This window comes from Piliocolobus tephrosceles, chromosome 14 (genome assembly GCF_002776525.5).
Source record: "Piliocolobus tephrosceles isolate RC106 chromosome 14, ASM277652v3, whole genome shotgun sequence".
Lineage (NCBI taxonomy): Eukaryota > Metazoa > Chordata > Mammalia > Primates > Cercopithecidae > Piliocolobus > Piliocolobus tephrosceles.
Window position 1 is genome coordinate 106082787 of NC_045447.1, and position 17929 is coordinate 106100715.

The 17929-nt window shown below is 38.3% G+C and overlaps 1 protein-coding gene across 3 annotated transcripts in view; it reads right to left on the reverse strand.

Annotated features, from left to right (window-relative positions):
- The window catches only part of ECM2 (extracellular matrix protein 2), a 43502-nt gene extending 26175 nt beyond the window's left edge, over nucleotides 1-17327 (reverse strand). For 2 of the 3 annotated variants that reach the window (XM_023187811.1, XM_023187810.1), the window contains exon 1: nucleotides 2663-2948. In XM_023187811.1, coding sequence (XP_023043579.1) covers nucleotides 2663-2948 — 286 coding nt within the window. Of the gene's footprint in view, nucleotides 1-2662; nucleotides 2976-17171 lie in introns of those variants that run through there. The other variant, XM_023187812.1, reaches the window with a different exon arrangement.
- Between the last annotated feature and the right edge of the window lie 602 nt (nucleotides 17328-17929).

Consider the following 17929-nt stretch of genomic DNA (forward strand, 5'->3'; position numbering starts at 1 on the left):
ACATACATCTATGAACAACTGATCTTCAAGAAAGGTGTCAAGACCATTCAGTGAAAGAAAGAACAATCTTCAACAACTGGTGCTGGGACAACACCAGCAAAAGAATGAAGCTGAATCCCTGCCTTTCACCAAATACAAACATTAGCTCAACATGGATCAAAGACCTAATATATCTTATATTTAGACCTTTGCTCTAAATGTAAGAGGTAAGACTACAACACTCTTAGAAAAATCCATAGGGGTAAATCTTTATAACCTCATATTTGCCAGTGGATTCTTAGATATGACACCTAAAGAAAAAGATAAATTAGACTTTATCAAAATTAAAAATTTGGTGCATCAAAGGACATTGTTAAGAAAGTGAAAGGACAGTGTACACAATGGGAGAAAATATGTGAAATCATACATCTGATAAGGTCCTGATATCCAGAATATTCATAAAGAACTCTTATAACTGAATTACAGAAAGGCAATGCAATTAAAAAATGGGCAAAACTTGCCCAATACAGTGGCTCTGGCCTGTAATTCCAGCACTTTGGGAGGCCAAGGAGGGAAGATTTCTTGAGGCCAGGAATTTGACACCAGCCTGGTGTCATACCATTCCATTGCTGGTGGATATATAACAGTGTAGCCACTTTGGAAAACATTTGGCAGTTCATCAATAAATTAAATATAGAATTACCAAATGGCCCAACAGTTCCCCTCCTAAGTATATACCCAAAAGAACTGAAAATAGGTGTTGAAATAAAACTTACATTAATGCTCATAGCTGTGCTATTCATGATAGCCAAAAGGTGGAAACAGCCCAGATGTTCATCAACTGATAAGCAATATGGATAAACAAATATGGTATAGCCATACAATGGAATATTATTCAGCCATAAAAAGGAATGAAGTTCTGATACAGGCTAATTATAGATGAACTTTAAAAACATTATACTAAGTAAAGAAGTTAGATACACAAGGCCACATATTATGTGATTCCATTTACATGAAATTTCCAGAATAGGCAAATTCATAGACACAGAATAGATTAGTGGTTGCCAAGGGCTGGGAGTGGGGAGAAATGAGGAGTTTAGGTACAGAGTTTCCTTTTGGTGGGATGAAAATGTTCAGAAACAAGATAGTAGTGATGGTTGCACAATATTGTGACTGTACTAAATGCTATTGAATTGTATACTTAAAAATGGATGAAATGGTATATTTTGTGTTATTGGTGGTGATACAATCAAAAAGTACTGTAAAATCACTGGAAGATTTTTTTGGACAATTTGAAAATGCTTAGTATATATCTTCTGTACTTTTATGCATATATGCTTACATATAAAAACATGTTTTTACACAAGTTTGAAATCACATTATGAATACTTCTTTTTCGGCCTTTTTGTTTTCCGTTATTATAGCTTAGCTATCTTTCCACTTAACTAAAAATATTGACCTCATTATTCGTTAACAGTTATGAGTACATTATTATTACATATTTTTTTAAGTTGATTTCTTCCTTTCTTTTCCCAATCATGTTGTAAGTGTGGCTTAAATTGCCTCTTTTCAGGATAATTGTATATTATTTCTGTTAAATTCATGGAAATAACTAATGAAGAAGCATTTAGCTGTATTGAGACACTATATGAAATACTGGCCACAGAACATCATATGGTGATATTTTCTGTTATTCTTTTGAAAGTTTTATTTAATGGTAACATAGCTATAACACTTTTTTCTTCCAAATTTGGAAAAATGTAAACCATTTAATACTAGTTTTTAAAAATGCCTAATTGAAATCTTTAGCAGAATTTTTAGTCGCTTAACTCCTTAAAAAGTCAGTGGTTTCACCTATATAAAATGAATTCAGTGGCTTTAATTCTATTTGTGGTTGAAAATTTTTGGTTGAAAATATGTAATAGCCATATGTTCACAGAATCATCTGAATAATTTATTCCTGTATTCTAGATGACCTGTTGTTATAAATGGAAAGGCAGTTTATAAATGTTTATGTATGTTATCTATGTTAGGATTACAACTATTTAAAATATATGCATAGTAAACATACTGGAAAGAAATAAACCAAAATGATAACTGTGATTTTGTAAATATAGTGGTAGGATAAGTAACTTTTGTCTAATAATTTTGCATTATAAATATGTTCCTTAAGTTGCTTTTGGTTTTGGGGGGGGATTTTGTTTTGTGTTGTTTTGTTTTTAATCTCGAGACCGAGTCTTGCTCTGTCGCCCAGGCTGGAGTGCAGTGGCATTATCTCTGCTCATTGCAACCCCGCCTCCCAGGTTCAAGCGATTCTCCTGCCTCAGCCTCCCAAGTAGCTGGGATTACAGGCACCTGCCACCACACCCAGCTCATTTTTTGTATTTTTAGTAGAGACGGGGTTTCACCATGTTGGCCAGGCTGGTCTCAAACTCCTGACCTCGTGATCTGCCCACCTCAGCCTCCCAAAGTGCTGGGATTACAGGTGTGAGCCACCGCACCCGGCCCCATTTTTTAAAATTATTTTAAAATGTATGTTTGTAGATTAAACCAAAAAGTAATATAATAACCTGGATTTTTCTTGAGAAGATTATCTTCATGGAGATGTTCTCCCTCTCTCCTCTTTCCCCATCCCATCTCTCGCCCTCCTCCCTCCTTCTGTCTCTCTCATATTGTCTCTCACCTGGTAACACATCATAACTTGATTCTACTCCAGGAAAACTTGAAAAGGATTCAAACTTTTCCTCCATGCCGTAATCAAAGTTAACCACAGGAAATCTTGCTACTGGTGTAAAAATTGTTGGAATTCCAAGCTGTCTGTTTGATCTGTGCTTGTGTGAGGTTGAACTTTTCCTCAGCCTTCTGTGATAGATCTTCCTCCTTTGCTTCCTAGGAATTTCTTCATTTTGTCCAAAGTCAGTTTGAAAAATGAGAAGCAGAAAAAAACAAAACAAAACTGCAATCTTCATGTTTGATTTTTTTTCACCAGCCAATTTCTAGAATGAAACAATTTTTCAAAATTAGTGGTGACTAAATTTTTACCTCTAAAAATTGGCTTATATATTTGCTTGTATGCCTCAGTAGGCAAGTCTTTGAGAAATTACACTTATGATATATGGGCTATATGCTATAGTATTATTGCCAAATCATAATTTGGAATTCTTCTATCAGAATCAAAAAACTTTTTTTTTTTTCATAGAGACGGGATTTTGCTCCATCGCCCAGGCTGGAGTGCAGTGGTCCAGTCATGACTCACTGCAGCCTTGAACTCCTGGGCTCAAGCAGTCTTCCTGCAATGGCCTCCCAAAGTGCTGGGATTACAGCATGAGTCACCATGCCTGGCCAGAACTTTTTTGTATCTTACCTTTATCTTTAGACCAGGAATTAGAAAACTTTTTCTATAAAGGGCCGGATAGTAAATATTTGAGGTATCATAGGCTACACCTTCTCTGTCATAACTATTCAGCTCTGTCATTGTAGCATGAAAGCAGCCATAGACATATGTTGGGGACCAGCCTCAACACCACCCATAGGGTACCCAAAGCCCAGTGGCGACAGAGGAAGAGAAGAGACAGGTTAAGAGTTCATAAAGGTGGGAGCCAGGAGGCCAGTTGCAAAATGGGCGCTACAAAGGGCCCAGAGTTCTGATCTCCACATTATTTGTTGAGTACAGTCACTTAGATCTAAGAAGCAGATGTTTAGGGCGAAACAGTGAAAGGGAGGCAGTGTGTCATAGGCGTAATCTGTAGCCATAGCAGTTTAAATGAATCTCCTTTGTGCTTCAACAGCATATCTTTAACTTGTTGGGGAGTAGCTAATGGGAGCGGGCTTAACTAGGAGCCTGTATGTCTGTCCACATTTCAGTGTTTCAAAGGAGTGTCTTTCTCCTTTAGCACAGTGTTTATAGATAAAAGAGCAGGTTGCGCTCAGAGCATGAGGACATAATGGCGATAAGAAGGCTTTCCTCCTCAGAGGCCTCTTGCGGCTTTCCACAGCTTATTGTCCCATATTTTTATGGCCCGTTTATGCAGGCACCCCATAAGCCTTTTTTGCAACAACAATATGTAAACAAATGAGCGCGGATGTGTTCCAGGGAAACTCTCGTTACCGGTAAAGGTGGTGGATCAGACATGGCCCCTCTCTGGGCCCTGCTGTTCTGCCGGTTTTCAAAGATTACTTGGGAGATTTCTCTCCGGCTGTTTGCTAAGACGTTCTATGACTGATGTAATCCACAACCCATTTTCCCAGCCGTTCTGTTTTGTGCTTTTATTCTCTAGCTTTAGAATTGTCTGGGGGGAAGGGCATGATGATACCATATAAAAATAACAGTCAGCAGCATCAGTTGTAAGGAGGTAAGAGTCAGGAAGAGTAACTCTTTAATTAGCTGGTCTCAGGGTTAGTACAAGGCCTTGCACATGGTAAAGCTGAAAAACATTTAAGAAGAATATTTAGGCACTCTTGGTACAGTAGTAGCATTATGGTCAGACAGACTGGCACAATTCCTGTGAAGTCTGGTGGCCAGGGACAAGAGAAACCTTCGCCAAGGTGTTGCAGCAGCTGTCATCAAAGGATTCACTCAGCCAATCTCTCTTGGCCTAATGTTAGTCCTACAAAGGAAGGTTGGCAGTTTTGACGACCTCTCAGAATTCTACAGCTAAGAAGCACACACATACACACACACACACACACACCTACACCCCTTGCAGCTTTCCTCCTGCTCTCTCCTCAGGTCCACTCACTGTCAGTGTTCCCCAAGATGAAGAGCCTTCTTTACACAGCCCAGTATGGAGGAGAAACTAAAACCCCAGGTATCATAAGAACCCAGATCAAGCCGGGCGTGGTGGCTCAAGCCTGTAATCCCAGCACTTTGGGAGGCCGAAATGGGCAGATCATGAGGTCAGGAGATCGAGACCATCCTGGCTAACACGTTGAAACCCCGTCTCTACTAAAAAAAATACAAAAAACTAGCCGGGCGACGTGGCGGGCACCTGTAGTCCCAGCTACTCAGGAGGCTGAGGCAAGAGAATGGCGTAAGCCCGGGAGGCGGAGCTTGCAGTGAGCTGAGATCCGGCCACTGCACTCCAGCCTGGGCGACAGAGCCAGACTCCATCTCAAAAAAAAAAAAAAAAAAAAAAGAACCCAGATCACAACAGATTTGCCGCTCTTATCTTTTTAATGGGAATTTAAAGTATTTGGTGATTCTAGAAGGTTAAAGTAACTAACTTGCTCAGTGATGAAATTTATTTCAATTCTCACAGGCATGCCTTGGTCTCCTTCACCAACCAGAACACAAACAAAACTGATGGGAAGGAATGGTAAAACATTCAAGGTGATGTTACATACAGCGATCAATACCCTAAACTGCAAAGGAGAGGCGCTGAAAGATTAAGGAGTAAGAAGTGGCCATAGACTGCTAACCCAGTCGTCTTGTTGGAACCGTAGAAAATACCTGAGAGGCCAGGCGCGGTGGCTCACGCCTGTAATCCCAGCACTTTGGGAGGCCCGGGTGGGCGGATCACAAGGTCAGGAGATCGAGACCACGGTGAAACCCCGTCTCTACTAAAAATACAAAAAATTAGCCAGGTGTGGTGGCGGGCACCTGTAGTACCAGCTACTCAAGAGGCTGAGGCAGGAGAATGGCGTAAACCCGGGAGGCAGAGCTTGCAGTGAGCCAAGATCGCACCACTGCACTCCAGCCTGGGCCACAGAGCGAGACTCTGTCTCAAAAAGAAAAAAAAAAAAAAAAGAAAATACCTGAGAGGCCAGGCACTGTGGCTTCTGCCTGTAATCCCAGCCCTATAGGAGGCCGAAACCAAGGTGGGAGGATTGCTTGAGGCCAGGAGTTTAAGACCAGAGTAAGGAACGTAGCAAGACCTTGTCTCAACTAAAATATAAAAAATTAGCTGGGCATGGTGGTGCATGCCTATAGTCCTAGCTACTCAGGAGGCTGAGGCAGGAGGCTCACTTGAGCCCAGAAGTTCAAGGTTGCAGTGAGCAGCGATTATAGCACTTTACTCCAGCCTGGGTAACAGAGCAGAGACAGACTCTGTCTCAAAAAAAGAAAAAAAAAAAAAAACCTGAGAGACCCTACAAGCATTTGATTCAATCTTTCTGTCTGACCACTTGACCAAAGAAAGTACAGTCATATACCACATAATGACTTTTTTGTCAGTGACAGATTGCGTATACCATGATGGTCCCAAAAGATTATAATGGAGCTGAAAAAAATTCTTATTGCTAGAGATGTCACAGCATCATAACATAACACATTACTCATGTGTTTGTGGTGATGCTGGTATAAACAAACCTACTGCACTGCCAGTCAAATAAAAATACAGCACAGGCTGGGCACGGTGGCTCAAGCCTGTAATCCCAGCACTTTGGGAGGCCAAGGTGGGTGGATCACTTGAGGTCAGGAGTTCGAGACCAGCCCAGCCAGCATGGTGAAACCCTGTCTCTACTAAAAATACAAAATTGACTGGGTGTGGTGGTGCACGCCTGTAATCCCAGCAACTGGGGAGGCTGAGACAGGAGAATCACTTAAACCCAGGAGGCTGAGGTTGCACTGAGTAGCTAGGACTACAGGCATGCACCACCACGCCCGGAGTGCAGAGAGACTCTGTCTCAAAAAAAAAAAAAAGAAAAAAGTACAGCACATACAATTATGCACAGTACATAATACTTTAATATATGACTATATTACTAGTTTACGTATTTACTATACTATTTATCAGTTTTAGAGTACACTCCTTCTACCTATTAAAAAAAAAAATGTTAACTGTGCAACAGCCTGAGGTGGTTCCTTCAAGAGGTATTTCAGAAGAAGGCATTATCATGAGTGTTGTTACTCATGAAGACCTGCCAGTGGGACAAGATGTGGAGGTGGAAGACAGTGATATTGATGATCCAGAGCCGATGCAGGCCTGCAGGCCTAGGCTAATGCATGTTTGTCTGTTTTTAACAAAAATGTTTGAAAAGTTAAAAAATAAAAATAGAAAAAAAGCTTATAGAATTATGCTACAAAGAAAATATTTTTGTACAACTGTACAATGTATTTGTGTTTTAAGCCAAGTGTTATTAAGAAGGAATTTTTTTAAATTCTTGAAACAAATTAAGATGAAAACAGCACACCAAAACCTAGGGAATACAGCAAAAGCAATACTAAGAGGGAAGTTTCAGCAATAAACACCTACATCAACAAGTAGAAAAACTTTATATAAACAACCTAATAATGCATCTTAAAGAACTAGAAAAGCAAGAGAAAACCAAACCCGAAATTAGTTGCAAAAAAGAAATATTAAAGATCAGAACAGAAACCAAAAAAACTATAGAAAAGATGAATGAAATGAAAAGTTTTCTGAAATGATTTAAAAAATCAAGAAGCCTTTAGACAAAGAAAAAAGAGAGAAGAATGCTATTACAAAAGAGTTTTTTTTAAAATAAAAAGTATATGAAGTTAAATTACAACAAGCTAAGGCTAATTTATTGAAGAAATAAAACTTTTTTATAAATTTAGTAGAGTCTTAGTGTACAGTGTTTATAAAATCTACAGTAGTGTATAGTAATGTCCTAGGCCTTCACACTCACTCACTGACTCACCGGAGTGACCTCCAGTCCTCCAAGCTCCATTCATGGTAAGTAGTCTATATAGTGTACCTTTTTAAAATTCTTTTAGACCATATTCTAACCATACCTTTCCTATATTTAGATATGTTTATTTTTTATTTATTTATTTAGAGACAGGGTCTGGCTCTGCCACCCAGGCTGGAGTGCAGTGAGGCCATCTCAGCTCACTACAACCTCCGCTTCCTGGGCTCAAGCCAGTCTCACACCTCAGCCTCCCAAGTAGCTGGGACTGCAGGCACATGCTACCATGCCCAGCTGATTTTTATATGTTTTTTTGTAGAGACAGGATTTCACTATGTTGCCCAGGTAGGTCTCAAACTCCTGAGCTCAAGTGATTCACCCACCTCAACCTCACAAAGTGCTAGGATTACAGGCATGAGCCCCCACACCTGGCTTTAGATATGTTTAGATGCACAAATACCATTCTGTTCCAGTTGCCTACAGTTTTCAGTACAGTCACGGCTGCACAGGTTGGTAGCCTAGGAGCAATAGGCTCTACCATATAGCCTAGGTGTATAGTAGGTTGTCCCATCTAGGTTCGTGTACGTACACTTTATGATGTACAACAACAAAATCATCTAACATCACATTTCTCAGAATGCATCCCTGTCGCGAAGTGACATATGACTGTAATTTGTTGATATGCAGATTCTTAGAAGTCTGCTTCACAACCTAAGACAAGCTGTGGAAATTCCAAGGGTGTCTAAATTGAAAACCATGAGCATGAGCTCAGGGTAATGCATGCCTTCCTCAAGCCACAGTGTCTACCACCCAAATGTTTAGGAAATGCAGGGTCATCAGTGCTAAGTCTTGGCAAATATTGTGATTGTTCCTTAGTAGAAACCTATAATGGTATTAGCAAACATATGGCTGCCATCCTGGGTCCTTGGCCTAGGTACAAATGTCACTAACTGACCTATTTTTGACATTCTGCACACAGTATATCACCTGAAGGCCAAGAAAATGAGCATGGTTTTGTGGAGCTCACCTTCCCTGTATTGCCATAACAACATTCCTACTAGTTTGACAACTAGTAACCAGAGTGGCTCCATGAAGTAGAATGATACTCTAGGAAGTGACCATGATGTAATTTCACAGACTTTTGGAGAGTCTGTGAAGCTACATCATGATCACTTCCTAGAGAATCATTCAGCCATTACACCAGTATTATGACAAAACTTATCAAATCTGACTCCCAGTCAACATGGAGTAATAGGGACTACGTATACCTTCCCACCTGAAACAACTTAAAAGTAGAACAATATATGTGAAGCATTTTCCAAATATTAAACAAAGAGCAGTCTAGGTCAGTGATTCCCTGAGAGGGGATGCAAATCAAATGCCCGGAGAGACCTGTGACTGACCTACTTACTCCCTCAAGGGAGTTGCAGGGAGGGGAACACAGGCAGAGTCCAGCAGTCTCCCTGAGTTGAAAAGATAGAGTTGGAAATCTGAGGACACCAAAGAGACTAGTGTTCCTAGGGCAGAGTACAGAGAGGTGAGAGCTAACCCAGAGAAACCCTTCTAGAGATGTGAAGTCTTCCACTGAGTACTGGATAGCACATGTATGTAAGTAAAGTATTAATACTTGAGACTGGGAAAAGAACCTAAAGGACAAAGTGGGGGGTTGGGGGGGGGTAAAAAAAAAAAGTCTCTGGAGCTTAAAAAGACCAGGAAGAGTTTGTGTTCCACCAGTCAGAGTGGAAAACCTTACATCTGGTAGACTACTCAGAAGAGCATTAGCTCAGTAGAGGAAAATAATTAGCCCTAGGCTAAAGGCTGCTGTAATCTCATTTAATAAAGCTTAAAAGCAAGCCTTTCTGAAAGAATTAAACTGTGTACAGTAACTTGACAGTGTCTCAGAGAACCCAACAAATGTTTTAGGATCCAATGTAAATTTACCAGGTACATCAAGAATCAGGGAAAGTTGACCCATAATGGGAAAAATCAGTTTATTGAAACCAATTCAGAAATGACAGTGCTGATATACTAATTAGGTCTTTAAAAATCACTATACCTATATTCTATATGTTCAAGAAGGTAGAGGAAAGATTAACTATGTAATGTAGAAACATAGAAGATATTTTTTAAAAACCCAAATCAAACTTTTAAAGATGAAAACTACAATGTGAGAGAGAAAAAATATATGACAAGGGATGAATAGCAGATTAGACATTACCAAAAATAATTGGTGAACTTGTTTTCAAAAACTGCAAAAAGAAATAGACAAATCCACAATTATCATCCAAAATTTCAACACTTTTATCCCAAATATTAGTTTCCAAAATAGTAGACAGATTACAAATTAAAATGAGATGCCTCTACATATCTATTAAATGTCTAAAACCCAAAACACTGGCAACACCCAGTGCTGGTGCGTGTGTGGAGCAACTGTAAGTCTCATTCAGTGCTGGTGGGAATGCAAAATGCTACAGCCACTTTGGAAGACACTTCGGCAGTTTCTTATAAAACTAAACACTCTTGCCATATAACCCAGCAATCGTGCCCCTTGGTATTTACCCAAATAAGATGAAAAGCTATGTCCACACAAAAACCTGCACACAGATATGTATAGCAGCTTTTTTCATAATTGCCAAAACTTAGAAACAAGCAACATGTTCTTCAATAGGTGACTGGATAAACAAACTATGGTATATTCAGACAATGGAACATTATTCAGCACCAAAAAGAAATGAGCCATGAAGCCATGAAAAAACATGGAGGAACCTTAAATGCATATAATATATAACTAAATGAAATAAGCCAACCTGAGATGGCATATGTATGATTTCAACTCTATGACACTCTAGAAAGGGCAAAACTATGCAAACTATAAAAGAATAGTGGATTTGGGGTGGGGAGGGATGAATAGGTGGAACACAGAGGATTCTTAGGGCAGTGAAACTCTTCTAATACAGTATAGTCAGCCCTTTATATCACAGGTTTTGCATCTGTGGATTCAACCAACCATGAGTGAAAAATGTAGTTTGGCCTATGTAGCATTTGTGCTGAACATATGCAGACTTTTTTTTTCTTGTCATTGTCCCCTAAATGATACAGCGGAACAACTACTTACATAGCCTTTACAGTGTATTAGGTGTAAGTAATCTAGAGATTATTTAAAGTATACAGGAGGATATGTGTGTATTATATGCAAATACTATACCATTTTACTTAAGGAACTTGAGCAGCCTCAGATTTTGGCATCCTTGAGGGATCCTGGAACCAGTCCCCCAAGGATACCAAGGGACAACAGTACTATAAAGGTGGGTACGTGTCATTAAGTCAAAACCCAAGAATACAGAGTAACAAGAGTGAACCCTAACGTAAACTATGGACCTGTGGGTGATAATGATATGTCAGCATAGATTTATCCATGGTGTGAGATTTCGATAGTGGGGGTAAAGCACATATGAGAACTCTGTACTTTCCACTCACTTTGCTCTGAATCTAAAAAGGCTCTGAAAAACATCTGTTAAAAAAAATTAGTAGTCATTTTATGCCAAGAAAAAGTAATTAATATTTTTTAATTAGTAGATAGAATATCAATCAGGATTTTAAAGACTTTAATACTATCAACCTATTTGTCCAAATTGTCCTAATAATTTGCCTTGTTTGTCCTAATGATTGTAGGTATGTACAAATTTAGAGTCATTATATCTTTCTGGTGCATTTGTCTGTAGGTAGATACTTTCAGTGTCTCTGGGAGTGCTTTTGCTGTAAGATCTACTTTGTCTAATATTAATGTAGTTGCATTTTTTTTCTTTTTTGACTTTTTAGATTCAGGAGGGTTGTATGCAGGTTTGTTACCTGAGTATGTTATGTGATCCTGAAGTTTGAGATATGAATGATCCCATCACTCAGGCACTGAGCATAGCACCCAACAGTTTTTCAATCCTTGTTCCTCTCCCTGCCTTCCTCCCGTGTCTGTTGTTGCCATCTTTATGTCCATGAGTGCCCAGTGTTTAGTTCCTAGTTACAAGGGCGAACATGTGGTCTTTGGTTTTCTGCTCCTGCATGTAGTTGCTTTCTTTTGGTTAATGTCTGCAAAATGTATGTTTTGCTTTCAGCCTTTCTATGTTTTTGTATTTTCAGTATACTTCCTATTAGTGGCATTTTAATTCAGTTTAACAATTTTTGTCTTGAATTGGAACATTTAGTCTGTTTATATTTAATGTAAAATTTAATATGTTTGAGTTGAAATATACTTTATATTTGCTTTTTATTTGTCCTACATATTCTATGTTCCTTTTCCTGTTTTCTTTCTTTTTAATTGGTTGCTTGGTTTTTATGATTTCATTAGTAATTATACACTTTTTTTTTTTTTTTTTTTTTGAGACGGAGTCTCACTTTTTCGCCCAGGCCAGACTGCAGTGGCACTATCTCGGCTCACTGCAAGCTCTGCCTCCCGAGTTCATGCCGTTCTCCTGCCTCAGCCTCCCGAGTAGCTGGGACTACAGGCGCCTGCTGCCATGCCTGGCTAATTTTTTGTATTTTTAGTAGAGATGGGATTTCACCGTGTTAGCCAGGATGGTCTCGATCTCCTGACCTCGTGATCCGCCTGCCTCAGCCTCCTGAAGTGCTGGGATTACAGGCGTGAGCCACCGCGCCCGGCCAGTGTATACACTTTTTATCATTCTCTTCTTTGTAAAGATTACCACATACATCCTTGACTTATCAAAGTCCTAATATAAATTAGTACCTTTACCTCTTCCTGGACAATACAAGAACCAGGATGAACTTCAACTCCATTTGTGCCATCCCAGTATATATTCTATTTCAGTTCTGTGTTTTAATTATGTATGTATTTTTAAACACTCAAAATATTATTATTATTTTGTCAAAGTTCATTTAGATAAGATTTTTCATCCTCATCACTATTAACATTTTGCGCCAGAGGCCGGGCACGGTGGCTCACTCCTGTAATCCCAGCACTTTGGGAGGCCGAGGCGGGCAGATCACAAGAGATCGAGACCATCCTGGCTAACACGTGAAACCCTGTCTCTACTAAAAATACAAAAAATTAGCTGGATGTGGTGGCGGGTGCCTGTAGTCCCAGCTACTCAGGTGGCTGAGGTAGGAGAATTGCTTGAACCCAAGAGGCGGAGGTTGCAGCTAGCTGAGATCGCGCCACTGCACTCCAGCCTGGGTGACAGAGCGAGACTCAGTCTCAAAAAAAAAGAAAAAGAAAAAATTTTGCGCCAGATAATTCTTTTTTTGTGGGGAGCTGCCCTGTATATTATAGGCTATTTATCAGCAATCCGTGGCCTCTACCCACTAGTTGCCATTAGTACCTTCCTCCTAGTTGTGACAACCAAAAATATTTCCAGGCATTACCAAATGTAACCTGCGCTTCAGGTAAGAATCACTTGTTTAGATTTACCTAAACTTTTATCATTTTATTTTCCTTCGTTCCTTCCTAATCTCCATTCTTCTATTAGGATTATTTTCTTATTGACTGAAGAACACCTTCTAGTAATTCCTTTTGTGCACATGTGTTGATCAGTTCTTTTTGTTTACCTGAAAGGATGTATTTGTTAGATATACATTCTGGGTTGACAAGTGTTTTCTTTCAGCATTTTGAAGATACAGTTGATTTTTACCCCCTACACTTTCATTTGCTTCCTAGCTTCCAGTATTTTATTGTTGCCTTCTTCCCACCTACTTTTCTTTTTCTTTTTTTATTTAATTTAGTTTTTATTTTTTTATTTTTATTTTTTTTTTTTGAGATGAGGTCTCACTAAACAGGCTGACTTTGAACTCCTTAGGCTAAAGCGATCCACCTGGCTCAATCTTTCGAGTGGCTGGGACTACAGGCGTGAATTACCACACCCGGCTCGAAGATGCAATTTCTATGTCTTCTTTTTTCCATTCTTTTGAGAAATCATCTCTCCATCTAATTTTTTCACCTTTAAAAGTATTTTTTTTTTTTTTTACTCTCGCTGTTTTTAAGATATTCTCATTGTCTTTTTCAGCTGTTTCACTCTGTGTACAAAGATAGAATTTTCTTGTTTTTAGCCTCTTTGGCACTTCTTGAATTTGTGGCCTGATGTTGTTCATCACATTTGGAAACTTCTCAGCCCTTAACTATAAATAGTACGTTCTCTTTTCCCTTTTTGCATTCTTTCTATAACTACAGGTACTTCGTTATTAGCTTTCTCATTGTCTTTAATGTCACTTCCCCCCATTTGTATTTTTTGTTCTTCTATCACTTGAACGATTCATCCTGGTTATTCTCTGAACTGATCTTCCAGTTCATTGATATTCTCATACATGATACTCTTCATGTGTGATTTATCTGCTATTAAACCTATCCATTGACTTCCTTGTTCTTTTATTGTATTTTCTAGTTTTCAAGTTTTCAGTATGTTCTTTTTATTTCCAATTCTTTGTTAAAAATTTTAATCTCATATTTTATTTTTTTAAACATATTAAAAATATTTGTTTTAAAGTCTGTGTCTGAAGACTAGGTTTTCTGGATCCTCTGTGTGTCTATTTCGGTTATCTCTTATTTCTTTAGGTTTTTAGCCATGTTTTATCTCTTCATATACCTGATGACCTTTGATGGAGTGCCGGATATTGTATATGAAAATACTTGAGGATTTGCATCTGTTTCAGGCGTAAGGTTAAGTACATTATGAATCGAATATTGAGTGATTTGAAGCTGGGCTTCACCATATCCAATTAATAATTATGCTTTGGGCTGGGTGCAGTGGCTCATGCCTGTAATCCCAGCACTTTGGGAGGCCAAGGCGGGCAGATCACAAGGTCAGGAGTTCGAGACCAGCCTAGCCAATATGGTGAAACCCCATCTCTATTAAAAATACAAAAAAAATTAGCTGGGCATAGTGGCACGTGCCTGTAGTCCCAGATACTCAGGAGGCTGAGGCAGGAGAATCACTTGAACCTGGGAGGTAGAGGTTGCAGTGAGCCGAGATCACACCACTGCACTCCAGCCTGGGTGATACAGCGAGACTCCGTCTCAAAAAAAAATATGTATATATATATGCTTTGGGTCCACTTCACTTTTCCTACCATCCCCCACTGCTTGTTTGCCTCCATTTTGTTTGTTTGTTTGTTTCTCTCTGTCCTCCTGAGGCTATTTTAAAGCTCTGCTAATCTTCTCAACCACCTCTTCTGGAATCCAGATGCTTCTAGAAGAAAAACTGTTCTAAACCTCTCTGGGTTTCAGTCCTATCCCAAATATTGACCCTGTTGTTTTTCTCACCCTTTCTGGTTATTCTCAGCAGGTCTAATGATCTGACTTGCCTTGTCTGCCATTATCAGAAGGAGAAGCTCCCTCAGATTCCTTTTATTTCTTGCAGAAATATATCCTCTTTTTCTCAGAGAATGTTGTAAGTTGTAAAATTTTGTGCTCTTATTAAAGATCTGAAAATGTTTAATTGGAAACAGAATTATGGTTTCAAAATCATTCTAATCATTTTTCTTTAATACCTTATAGATATTTGTCCATGATTTTCTTATATTTAGTGTTGCTGATGAGAAATTTGACTTGAATCTGATTGTCATCCCTTTGTAAGAAATTTTTTTTTCTTTCTATAGAAATTTTTTTCAAATTTTCAACATATCTTTGATATTTGGAAGTTTTACCTTGGTAAAAGAATGGAAGGTACCTTGGTATAGGTTGTTATTGTTGTTTAATGTATCCTTCTTGTGATCTTTTAAACCAAAAACTTCTTTCTTTCCTATACAAGCTGTCTTCAACTCTGTTTTCTCCCATGACTGTTCAAGGGTACATTTTTCCTCTTTAAATTCATTACCATCTTCTCTTTGTCTGTGAAGGACTCCTCAGAGTGTCTGTCCCACCAGGGGCTCCCCATTTTACTTCCTAGTGTAGCTGTATGTTCGTGTATTTATTTGTTTGTAATATATCTTGTGTTATTTCAAGGGATTTGGTGAGAGGGGAAGAGGGCACAAGGTCAGCTCAGTCTCCCCTCTTGAATCTCAGTAGTTCTTTTTATAACTTCATCTGCCAGAATCATCTTCCTCTAGTCACGTTTCACTTAGTTCATAGTCTGACTTTTGCCACATCACCTTTGTTCAACAAATGGCAGTCTCTAAAGTATCTTCATGCCAGCATATAACCTTTCTTCAGTATATATATACATTAATTGCTGCAGTCATTTGAAAACTATTACTATAGGTCATTGAAATGACCTGTATTTCATAGGTCATTTGAACAACTTTTTGCAATCTACTTTAGTTTTAGAAAAACTAACGTGCAGCATGTAAAGAAGGACCAAATCCTTTAGCTGATTGGCACCTGAAATCATTAAAGTCAATTCAGAGAGCAAAGTAGTATGTTGGAAGGAATAACAACAACAGCAGGGGAAAGCAGAATGAAAACCTGAACTGAGAGACAAAGTGAAACTAGAATTTGCTGAGTGGCTGGGCATGTGGGCTCCGATGGATATCATAAGTGCTCTGCAATGCATGAAATGTATACATTTAAATTTTCTTGCTTTAACAATCATATGTGCAGACCCTCCATCCTGTTGTGAGGAGTCAGGGCCTAGACCTCAGGGCTCTAGAGTTAAATTCTCATGAGGGTCTCAGGCATCGTGTTGTCCTGAAGCCTCCTGAAAGCACTCACTTATGGGGCATTGCCTGATTGAGTGCTTAGGAGTGAATGTGCCAGCTGCAGCCAGACTGCGCACACCCCTCTCTCCCAGTATCCTCATTCTGGAAACTACCTCTCTTTCTTTTTCCCCCCCAAATTGACTCACTTTTACTTACCCAGAAATCTAAGTGGATACGTACAGAAATAAATTCACAGAGCTATTTTAATTTTGACAAAATCAGTATCTAAACAGTCTCACTACAGTGTTTAAATACATTTTAGGAAATGGTCTCTCAATACTAATTTTACTATTAATGGTTAGGCCTTCGTTATTTTCATTGATATGATATACAGAATTTTGCTTTGCACTTAATATTTGCTTTCATAAACAACTTCGTAATTGAGTGTATGCCTCCTAGAGGTAAATTTTCTGGGATTTCAATCATAGTATCATTTTTATCAAGTAATTTTTTTCCTTCTAGCACTTACTGTGTTTATCCCAACATTAAATATTATTTATAAACCTCGATTAACTTATTTTTCTTCATGTAAAATTTTTCACCAATTGTCTTAAGTAAACTTTAAAAATATTAATTTAGAATTTTAAAATTCTACATGAAGTCATGAGATGTCTGTTATCTCTTTTCACTTCAACAGGTTTAAAATGAAAAATATTTTGAATTATTTATGTTCTTTAAGGACTTAAAAATTAATAATAATATTTTCAAACCAATTTATACTTCTATTGAACACAGAATTCCACCTAAACATATAAAAATAATGTAATACTAAGTCTACAAGGTCTGAAATACTTGGGAAGTACATCGTGAAAAAAACAAACAATAATGCATACTTTGAACTTTAAAAATCTATTAGTAACGAGCTCATTTACTCAAGAGTTTAAACATATTTGCGAAATAAAATACCCAAATATTAAAACCATTCCACATGCTAAGTAGAAACTTAAAATTTAAAACTTTTTTACCTGGAAATCTAAACTAAGTAGGCTTTGCTTGGTGTCATTTAAGTCTCCAGCTGAAAATGAAACAAAATCAGAGCTTTCTTTAAAAACAAAGAACAGAAGGGAATGTTGAAAAGTATTTGCTGAACTTCTTAGTAAAATCTAAAATAACTGCCTCCCTTGGGGATAAATGCCTTTCAGTTTTTGTGCAGAAAATCAGCCAAGAAAGTAACCAGGGAAAATGGTTACCAAGGGAAATATTTTTTTTAATCATAAGAAAAGTAGAAAACAGCAGTGGGTGTGGGGAAAGAGCATTTTGTTTGTAGGCTGAAAAGGCAGAGTTGGAAGCATAAAAATGAGCTTGATTAAGAAATCTGTGGTTTTCATAGACTATTTGCATTAAAAATTTTAAGGCTTATACTAGCCAGCATGATGTCACTTGAGCTTTATCAGATTATAGGGATGATATTCTCGTCAGCTAAAGGCTGTATATATCTGGAATCTGTTTTAATGTGGATTAATAATATTTAACTCATCTGCCCGCCCACCTTGATCTCACCCACAATATTAACAAAACAACAACATGGTTACGTGTTAATGTCAGTGGAAATTATGTAACTTCTAACCATTAAATAATAGAAAGAAAATGTGAAAGGGAGCTGTGTGGCTCCTAATTACCTGTTACTCTGGCAAATTAGTTGTGTACTTTGGCCTCAGTTTCTTTATCTGCAAATGAGAAGTTAGAGACAGATCAGGATTCCAAGTGCAACCCTACTGTTTAT